The sequence below is a fragment of the Canis lupus genome, chromosome 12 (assembly GCF_011100685.1).
Source record: "Canis lupus familiaris isolate Mischka breed German Shepherd chromosome 12, alternate assembly UU_Cfam_GSD_1.0, whole genome shotgun sequence".
In the NCBI taxonomy this organism is placed as follows: Eukaryota; Metazoa; Chordata; class Mammalia; order Carnivora; family Canidae; genus Canis; species Canis lupus.
In genome coordinates, this window is record NC_049233.1 from 27,097,525 (window position 1) to 27,108,939 (window position 11,415).

At 33.3% G+C, this 11,415-nt stretch overlaps 1 protein-coding gene across 1 annotated transcript in view; it reads right to left on the bottom strand.

The window, feature by feature from the left end:
- The window catches only part of LGSN (lengsin, lens protein with glutamine synthetase domain), a 29,774-nt gene extending 23,497 nt beyond the window's left edge, over positions 1 to 6,277 (bottom strand). Inside the window, 1 exon segment of the mRNA NM_001048103.1 lies at positions 6,228 to 6,277. Within this exon segment, the coding sequence (NP_001041568.1) occupies positions 6,228 to 6,257 (30 nt within the window). The 5' untranslated portion in view covers positions 6,258 to 6,277.
- Between the last annotated feature and the right edge of the window lie 5,138 nt (positions 6,278 to 11,415).

An 11,415-nucleotide genomic window follows, 5' to 3' on the forward strand; every position in this document is an offset into this window, starting at 1 on the left:
GACAGTAGAAATATGGAAGACTAAAAATTTAGAGAGAATGGAAATGGTTTGCCATTTGTCATAGCAGAGAATGTGAAAAAAATCAACTCGGGGAAAAAAATGTTGAGTGCCCCATAGAAATTGGAGACTTTTAAGTTATAGTGGCATCAATCTGCAAGGGTAAATTATTTTTTCTCCAGCAAAACTCTTTCAGAGATGTGAAAAACTCAGGATTGAGGTTTTGTGAGGATACAAACTTAGGAAGACAATGACAAAAAATAGGTTGGAGATATTGACAAGGAAGACTAAAATAATGAAATATGGAATCCAAGATAGATGGAATGGAAAATGAAATCAGGAAAGACTGATAAGAAGAACCCAGTCAACAAATTGGAGTGCCCTAGAAGGTAGCATTTTAGATGTATCATTGAGCTGAGTATATTGACTAGAATAAAATAGGAATTGAGTAAATATTTTTTAATAAAATGAATACAACCAACGCCTACCATGTTGAAATATAAGGCCAGAAGGAAATTTTGACTCAGATCTTTCCTTCATAAATGATTCAAAATTAAATATTTTTGGATGTCCAAAAGGACCTGATGGCAATTCAATTGGTTGATGTAATCAAAACATTTTTTATTACATGAACTCCTTTAGTTTTCTCAAGAAGAGCAAAGAGAAAAAGAAGCTCCGCTGATAATAAGATGCTCCACAATGACTCTGTTCCTTTATGCCATTAATTCTACCTTTTCTTCAATATTTTTTCACTGTATTTAACCTCAAAGCCACACCTTATTTTCAAGGTTATAATTATTCCCTTTAAGACAAACTCTTATTTTCTGTTTCCTCATAGTATAATTAAAACATGCTGATATTTCAAAAGAATTTTCTAAATATTAAGGAACAGTATAAAAGAAATAAAAAAGAACCAAAACTACAAAATATCAGTTTTCTATTGTCTTGGTAATTAAATATGTTCGATTTTAATCTGTTGTTTATCCTACTTAAGATCTGTCTGAAGTATTTTCCTTTTAGTTCTCTAGTTCACCAACCAGATAAATAAGCATCATTTGGAAACTTATTTGAAAATTTAGAACACTTCTTCATGGTCTAGTAAGTGATTCACTCTTTCAACCAGGCTGTTTCTGCAAAGTTATGTTAGTCTTATATTAAATCAGAGTCCCTGAGATCATTAAAGACAAGGACCCAAATGAGCACCATTTCCAAACTTTAAAAAAAAGTGAGACACTTTTAGGAAGACTTTACCAACAGATCTACTTATCCCCAACACTAGACCTTCATCTGTATATTTTTAAAGAGTTTTAATCCTTAAACTGCATTGCATTTTAGGAAGTTCCATCTAAATACATGGACTCTCTGGAGATTTTTGTTATAATTTGTTCTTTATTACAAATGTAACAATCTTCAATGTAAAAATTCAAAGGTCAGAAACTCATAAAGTAAAATGGAAAACTTAAAAAACAAGAAGAGTCCTCTGTTTCCGTCTAACCTTTAGATTTTTGACAAGCAAATATTTTCAGAAATACTTATCTCCTACTACTACAAATAACTCTTTTTTTTTTTTTACAAATAACTCTTATAATGGCTTATTTTCTGATATAAGTTTAAGAATTGTTTTCAGTGATGATTTAATGTGTCAATATTGATCGGTACTAGACACATTTTGAAATATACCAAAAGTAGAAATTGAAGGGAATAGATACAGTACATTCATACCCCTTGTTGACGGGTGAATACTGGGGCCATCCTTTGTATGAAATTCACTCATTTACTTAACAAATACTTAGTGAATACCTACGAGAGGCCAGTCATAGGTCCGGATGCTCTAAGAGAAATAAAGATGAGCTACTTATTGTTCCATGGAAAATAAATATAATACATGATAGTGGGCATAGGTATACTATACATGAGGAAGCTACTACTAGAACCATCTTCCTGATGAAGCAGCTGAGCCTCTGAAAGTTGCAGTAACTCTTCTGACTTCACACCTAGAAAGTAGCAGAGTCCAAACGTGTAGTTGGAAACTCTTCTTCCATTTTTTTTTATCCTACTTATATTGGTTACAGGCAACAAAACACTGAAAACTAAAAATGTTGCCTAAAAACTAAATACTGAGCAGATTTATATAAAAGGCAGCAAGAAATTCAAATGTCTTCTTTTTAACTTCACAGTTCAGTATAGAGTTCAGTAGTATCCCTGCCTTTTGAGGTAAAAACTAAGCACAGAAAGGTAAATACAGGTAAATTTCTTGGAAGTTACAGAGAATCCAAATTTTACTTAATAGAATGTCTACAACTGGGATGGGCTATTTGGAAACTTGTCAGGTTTCTCATCCTCAAGCACATCTGTGGAGGGGTTAGAGAGAGTCAAATGTCAGAAATGATTCAGATAGTTTCCAGATCTTCCACCAGAGACACCACTTTTGTAATAAAATAACCTCAATCCAAGTCGGTAGGTTAGATGGAACACTGTTCCACCTATATCTCCACCCTCACCCAAGAATATAGGAGAACTATCGTTATAAAGAGCTTCTATGTGAAAGAAATGTCACAATGTAAATGATGCGGCTGTTCCCACAATGTAAATGATGTGAAGAGCTCTGGATCTCACTTCTGTTTCCAAGAAGATGACAAAATATGCAACAGCAGCAACAAGCCTAGAGCAAATCTCACCTCTGGAGGTAAGGCAATGCAAAATCTGTAACAGAACATTTCATATGAGAAAATTGTGCATAGCCAATAGTTTGAGAAGGAAAATAGTGATTTTATAAATATCTAACAGCATGTTATTTTCACAATACGAAGCTAAATAACAAACGAAGCTAAAATAATTAAGGATCAAATATTTGGTCAATTCCCTGAGCTTGGTGCTAGTACTGGCTTTCTTTTTTTATTGAAAAAGAAATTTCCATATTTTCCAGAGAAATGAAGATTTTTGTCCCTAAATAGGTTCAAAGTAATTTTTGAAGGTTTGGTGATAGGCAGAAAAGCAACACAAAAGCTTCAAAGCTTCAAAGGTGAGAAAAGATTTGTAGAAAAATTTGAATATACATATAGTATATGATATATATTTATGGCAATGGGTTCTATAATACAGTGTGAAGTAAGATCCAAAAACATTATAGAACTGTCAGTGAAGATATCAGCTAATAGGCTGTTGCAGATAAAAATATTGGGCTTCATCAAAAAGAAGATTTTAAATGTGACAGCAAAAGGTGTTCCATCTTTTAGAAAAATATGATGTGCTTATGGCTGGAATACTAAATATAGTTCTAGTCACTGTCCCTAGGAAAATATTAATGGGCTAGAAGTGGATCAATATGTGTTTATTTATATAAATGTATACCACATAGAATTGTTATCATTATCATATAGAAAGGCAAATAAAATTCTACTGTGTAAAAGAAAAAGTGCAAAACTCTTCAAGGCTATAAAAATGAAAACTTAGGGGAGTTATTACTGGTCATCTACAACATAATAAAATATATATGATGAATAATTCCTGTTATTCACTATGTTCTAGGCACTATTCTAAGCACTGAACACATATTAACTCATTTAATCTCTTTACAAAATCTCTTCCAGTCGATAATATTAACATCCAAATGAAACACAGAGAAATCCAATAATTTGTCCCATCTCACCCAGTTAATAAGTAGTAGAGCCAAGATTAAAACACAGGCCTTCCGGTTTCAAGGAATATACTCTTAACCACTGCATATGAAACACAGACCTAATTTTTAACCTCAAGAGACGTACATAAAGGAAAGTGGATTTGAGGTAAATAAAAACAAATATAAAATGAACTAAAAACCTTGGAATCTAAAAACAAAACTGAATTTTAAGAGACCAAACACATTTAAAATATGAAAACAGAATCAGGAAATCTTTCTAGAGTTGCACAGAGAAGCATAAAGCAAGGAAATTTAGGGTAAATTGGGATAGGGGAATCTCAAGCCTTGAGTCCTGCTTCTAGAAAGTCAGTCATGGCCTCCCACAGAGCTGCATTTAATGCTCCAACACACACACACACACGCACACACATACACATGCACGCATGCACACACAGATGACAGGCTGCAGAACAGAGTGAAACTCTGGTCTGAGCCAGATAGGATCCATTCTTCCTGCAGTATGGAAACATCACCCCTTTGTGTCTACCTGTGCAGGTGTTTTCCTTTGTGTCTACCTCACAGGTATTGAGGCATAAGTATCATCTACAGGGCAGAGAACAGATCTTCCCCAACTCACTTGGCATATTACTCTGCTCAGTATCTCATACATGGCTTTTGACAAATAGATTTTAATTATTATGATGTGCTGCCATTTCCCCTCAATTTGCAACTTCATACACCTGTAGGGTCTACTTTTGGGAATAAGACTATTTTTTATCTATTTTCTGTTCACTACTGCTAAAAATTTGGCTGGATACATGACTTTATGACATTGTTTTGAATAGAGAATCTCAGTAAAATATTCTTTAGGGAAATACTAAATCTAAGATTAGGAACTATTCATTTTCACTGAAGAGACTCTACTAAAGAATTTGTTCAGGTTGGGGAAGTAATCATCCTGGGAGTTTTCTTCACACATACAGTCTGACCTTTTGATTTATCCAGCCTTTGTTCAGCTGCTGTATTTTTTGCAGTTAACCTCATGCTGCTGCTGCTCACGTTACCAGAACATCTGGTATGGAACAAAATCATTGTCCTTTTCCAGATACTAGTTAATGGAAAATGGAATGTCACACACTATCTCCCTCCCACCTCCCACATTCTTTCTCTTCCTGAGAATATGACTCTACACAGGGCAGCACAAGAGCTATTCAGTGGAGAGTTGGGTCAAGTGGACACCAAGGCTTACTCTTATTACATCTATTAAATATAATGTTCTCTCCCAGTTATCAAGGAACTTTTCCCCAAGAGACAGTGTTTGTCTCTTGCTGTGAAAATCGTGTACTTTAAAACCATATTGCTGGTTTTTCTATTCTCCAATCAACATTGATCTACACTGCTCTTGGGAGACTGTGACTCGTAAGGATTTTCACAAAAAAAGAGTCACCTGGGATCCTTGGCTAAAACTGTAGGAGGTAGGGTTAGGAAACACAGTTTTGCCATAGGATCACAAGTAGTAAAACCTAGACCAAGAAGAAGTCGAATAGTTAGACATCAATATCTCAAAAAGGTAAAGATGTGCATACTAATTACTTTCTCAAAGCCATCAGTTGCAGCTACAAATTTACTTTCAGATAAACTTGTTCTGTTGAACAAACATGTCCATCATTTGATGTCTCAGACAATGACAGGATGATGAACCACAGCTTCTTTCCAGCGAGCCCCTGCTGCACATACTGTTGCCTAGTTTCCTTGTGGAAAGTGCATTTGTTGTCTCCATGAGCATTGCTCATATTCATTAAACATAGCAATGACCCCATTATTCCTTGATCTTCCAGCTTTCTTCTCCACTAGACGGAGGAGTGGATATCAGGTCTATTTTCTCTATGCCACTATTTCAAATACAGTGCATTTCTCTACCACTATGCATTGCACATAACAGTTGTGCTTCTTCTAGTTTATTTTCTTAACTTCATCTAAAGAAAACCCACATCCTCCCAGACTTGACCACAGCATGCCTCCCAGTCTACATTTCAGTCTTTTAGAATGGTCTGTCAAAAATACAAGAGTAGAAGCTGGGTACATACACATTAAAAACTAGCAAGAAATGTTACATGTTGACAAGTGAGTATTTTAATATATTCTAGAGCAGATGAGAGGCTATCACTATTTAAAATGCCATGCTTTTCAATTATAATTTGAAAATGGGTTTTCACCTTTAGCCACTTAACCTCAAAGCATTTTTATTACAATGAGACAAAAGCTTTGAGAAAAACAAAGATTGGGCTCTTAATAACAACCAACATAGGCATAGAAGAATTTTATAGCATCCTTATGCTTCTGAAACCCAGTGCGTAATGAAGTTATTTTCAATGATCGTTCAAACTAAGTGAGCTTTTCTAATGCAAATTCTGAATTTAGTTTTTATTATATTTATAAACTCAATACATAGTGGAGGAGAGTTTCTTCACAAACTTCTCCAAAGCAGACATAAAGCAAGCATAATCATGCTGCCCTTATTCATACTGGCACTCAAATAGATGACATAGAATAATAAAAATCTTTACTGTCAGTATTTTGGTAAATAACATTTTAACTATTAACTTCATACCTCCTGCAGAAGGTCCCCTTCATCATTCATCTCACACTTTTTTATTTAAGTCGACTTTGGAAACCACAATATGCCCAACAAATGCATTCAACATGTATTTATATGTATACCTGAAACAAACACTGCAGATGATGAATTCCATGGAGGCTCTTTCCAGAGTGGTCTGGCAGGTAATAAAAGATAAACACCAGACTCTGATGTGTCATGCCCAAGGCACTAGAAGAGTCAAATGACAAATGCTGGAAATGCACTAGAAGAGTCAAATGACAAATGCTCATTTATGCCTGACTCCCTACAAACAAAGGACATTACAATGCTTAAAACTGTGTTGATTGACTTTTTCTCCAACATACTGAATTTTGTTATATAACAATTGTATTCTAGAATGAAATCTATTGTTAGATTCAGATGATGAAACCTGTATTAGACAACTATGCAATCACGGTCCACAGACAAAACACAAATGGAAAAACACAGCTGTAAGTGACCCAGATTTGTACCAATGGCAAAGATCCACTCATTTGTAGTTCCTATTTTTCTTTTCCTTTCTTTTCTAGGGTCCCTTCTAGCCTCTAAATTAATTCTGGTCCTTCATTATATAACAAAACCCATCTTTCTTTAGCCTTTCTAATTCTACAAATGTCAGCCTCTGACAAACCCCAGCCCTTCCCAGCTGGCCAGGGGGAACATACAATGATCTACAGGTTACCCTATATGGTCCTAGGAACAATCCTAACTCAGTCAGAGAGAACAGGGAATGCTTTTTCAATGAAATTACATTTCTGCTGCCTTCAATTGTGACTTTAAGTTGGTGGAAGAGGGTAGAGGGTGTTTCTAAATCAAATCAAATCCTTTCTAAGCATTTTCCATGTTTGAGTGTACAGTCTTCCATAGCTGATCACTTCATTCCTGGACTTTGGCCTGAGGAAGCTCAGGCCAGCACTCCAGCCCAGCATCCAGGCCTAACTCCCTTGTTCTATTTCCACAATAGCTTAGTTATTATTTTATGGTTGTTGTAGTCAACTCTACTTTTTCATTTATTTCTTTTTTTTTCACTTATTTCTTTACTCATCTTTCCACCTGCCTCTATCTTTGTGTCTCTTTTCTACATTATAAATTTCAGTATCTTCTTAGTTTGCCCTCTGTGTCTACTTCTAATCAAACCATAAGATAGAATTCAAACACACTGTTTATAACAGAAGCTATACTGCTGATAAGTTTTCTTCTCTGTTCTTAATTACAAAACTTAGTATATAAAAAGTTTTTCATTTCTCTCCTAAAACTTAAAAAATCAAATTGGACTTGTTTACCTAATTACTTTATGTTGATTTTTCATAATTTGATCCAAATCCAAATGTCAATACTAATTTTCTTAATAAACTTTAATAAATCAAGACAAAGTAAAAAAATTATAGCTGAAATTTTCAGATAATCAATATTATTTATATGAAATATAACAACTTACATACTGTTTACATCCATAACCATACTCTCTTTCTTTAACCCTCCAATTAATCATCAATTCTTATTCTAATAAACAAGGTAAAATGAAAATATTGTTGTATCATAAAACAGGGAGTTGGTACATTTCTGAAAAATAAGTCAGATAAATAGTTAAGTCTTAGTAAGTTGTTAGACCTTCTTTATTATTCATTATATGAGAGTTTTCATGTCACATGCAAAGCAGTTTTACCTGCCCAATAGTGGCACAAACTGCACACCATATGTCAGAGAGATCTTAATTCAGAGATTCTAATTTCCAATGACAATCTATTCATTGATCATCTTTCCAATTTTGTTGTATTCAGTAGACCTGTAACTCATCATTTCTGACCTCCCAGTCAAATTGCTTTAGACTCTCCTCACTCTAAACCTCAAGATAGCTACTTTAACAAGTCGCCTCCACGACTGCTTCCACTTGTCTAGTTGTATACTTACTAAAAATTAATCATAGTTATTTTCAAAATTGCTTATCTTAATTGCACTAGTTATTGCAAATATGCAGTTTAATTAAATATTATATAAACTAATACAAATAAAGATAGTTAACATTGCTTCAAAGCTAAGATGAACATTTTACAAAGACTTGAAAATGATACAAGTCTTAGTTTGTTATGTTTAAAAAAATACCATTGCCTAGGTAGTTTATAAATTATAAAAATATATTTCTTATAATTCTAAAGGCTAAGAAGTCCAAGATCAAGACACTACAGATTCAATGTCTGGTGAGGGCCTACTTCCTGGTTCATAAATGGTAGTCTTCTCATTGCATCCTCAAATAGAGTTTTCTGGAGTCTCTTTTAGGAGGGTACTAATCCCATTCATGAAGGATTCAGTAAATAGCAGTACATGTATAATAAAAAATTGTTGCTAAATTCTGTTTAGGTAATACACCTGTAAAAAAATAAGATAATTTATTAAAGTATAGAATTTTCTTTTGGTTTATCCTAAGATCTTACATCACTAAATAAGTAAATAATCTTCTATTATTCTTATATGAGGCACTATGATAACAGTTTATGCAAGAAAGACAATATGAGATTCAAATCAGTGAATATATACTCAAAACAAGGTATTTATCCCAAATCAATAGATTGGATGATAAATGTATAATTATATGACTTAAGTTAAAAGAGTATCCTCAGATAAGTACTCCTTTTTAGGGTACTTTATTTCAGCTGACTTTCCTGATCAATCAACCAATTTACCACTGATTGTTTAAGATAAAAGATCTTCTTTATCTTTACAAACTTTTCTTTAAAAAGTGGATGAGGGCTTTTGGAGAGAGATGCCAGATATAACACCTGCATTTACTTTTGCTAGCTAAAAAAAAAAAAAAAAAAAAAAAAGAGGGAGAGAGAGAGAGAGAGAGTGAAAATCTAACTAAAGGGCATAAGTGAAAAAGAAAATGGAAATGGTGACAACAGAAAAAAGATTTGGGTGGTAGAAAGTATGTAGACAAATTGTAGGAAACATTTAATAAACCACAGAAAGCTAATTCTAAATAATCAGTGAGAAAAGTCAAGAAACAATGCAATGTGCATTGTAGAACTTTCCAGAAATAAGAGAAAAAAGACAAAGAAATGAAAGAATAAGATCAAAGGGACTGAAAAAGAAAAAGATGACCAATCTAGGAGGTTTGACATATGAATAATAAGTTTCAGAAAAAAAGAAAATAGAGGAAAAATAGAGGGGAACCTATCTTCAAAAATAATCATTTCCCAGAATTGAAGGGCATGAGTTTCCAGAATGAAAAGGTATGCTGAATAATTAGCTAAATGGATTAAAATTCATACACATCAAGACTCATTATCATAAAATTTCAAAACTCTAACACATACAATATATGAAGAATCCAAAAGAACCCAGACTTCTTAATGGCAACACTGGAAACTAGAAAACAATGGAGAAAAGATTTTGAAATTCTGTAGAGAAACACTTAACCCATTATTCTATATTGAATCAAAACTATCAATCAAATGAACAAAATTAAGGCATATTTCACATGTTTCACATATGATTTATATACCCTTTCTCAGAAAACTAATGATGGATATATTTTTCCAATAGAGGAAACCAATACAGTAGAAAACCATAGATCCAAGTAACAGCAGATCCAACATGGGAGACAGTAAAGTGAATCCCCAGGAAATTGATAGGTAAAATCTCAGAACAACAGCTGAATATCAAGAGTAAAAAAAAAAAAAAAAATCACATTGCTCAACTGTGTATAGCTTTACATAATCATGATAATGTAGATAAATACGAAATATTGATTTTAATAACATTACAATGCTTTGTTAGGACAACTGTGGGAATTGAAATTTTGCATTTCAATTGTATTTAGGGAGAAGCAAGGAGAGAACTAAATCCTCATTCATCCAAAGTGAGAAGTCCATAGTTAATGCCAAAAACTTAAAGATGAGTAAACAGTAATATAAGTGCAATTTTTAGATATACTGAGTTAAAAAGATCCAGCTAAAGAAATTGAGATTAGATGTCTTGGGAAGGGAAACAGTAGTGCGATGAGGAACTGCTCGATGCTTGAATCCATGATCTTTAATAAACATGAAAATTGGTGTGTGGAGGAGGGGTGAATTGCTGATATTCATTCTTGAAAAGGCGGCTCTTCCAATTGTGTTTACTTGATTTTTCTTTCTTCTTCTTTTTTGCTTTTTGGTAAAAAGTCTTATGTAATTTCTTTATGTACAATTAATCACTTTATCCCTTCACGTAAGTTTATATAGTGTTTCCCATATGGTAGAGTATTTTACCTGTCTTTTATATCCCCCATCCACACTGTGAGTTTCTAGAGGGTTTGGATTCTATTTTGTAACTTGAGCACCTGGAACACTGCCTATTTCATAATAAGACATCAATATACTTTTGTTGAATGAATGAGGTGTGAGAGAGACTGAGTTTATTGTTTAGGGAAAAAATGCCACACTCCTGTTATGAGAATTAAGTATATATTGCCAAAAAACCAGATAGACTCTTTTGCCATTCTAAATAAAATTTTTATGATAACTCAGTCTCAAATGATAACCTCTATGCTCCAGTCATTCACTGTAGCCACTGAAGATAACATGAGTGCCTTCTTTCTATTAAAGGACTGAAAACATCTATTTTCAGACATCTGCACCCAGAAGTGACAATTTATATTCAAGATTATGATTATGTTTTAGGTAAAGTCAAAGCCCTTCATATAATTTATATACCAAACACTTGAGTGTTCTCTGACCAGGTTGCTGCTTTAGAAAATAATATGTATTATTTCAGATTTGTTGAGAACCTCTACAGGGTACTCAATTAAGAAGATTCACAAACTGAACACCATATTCTCACCACATTGCCTCCTAGACAGTAGACAGAGTTAAGGATAAGTTGTATATTCTCTTTGAATCTAGATGATTTATGAATAATTTTTTCTGCAAAATAGATAGAATTATAATCTACACACAAAATATTAAAAAAAATAAAGACAGTAGACTCTAATAGGGCCAAACCTCATTTCAAAAATTTGATTTCCATTGTGTTCTGGCTGTTATAAAGGATGGAAGATGATAATCTAAATGGTATATTTCTCATGTGCACTGGTATATCACAAACAAATTTCTGATAGCATCATAAATTTTATTTTTTTAAAGATTTTATATAAATAAACTCATGTTTATTCATTCATGAGAGA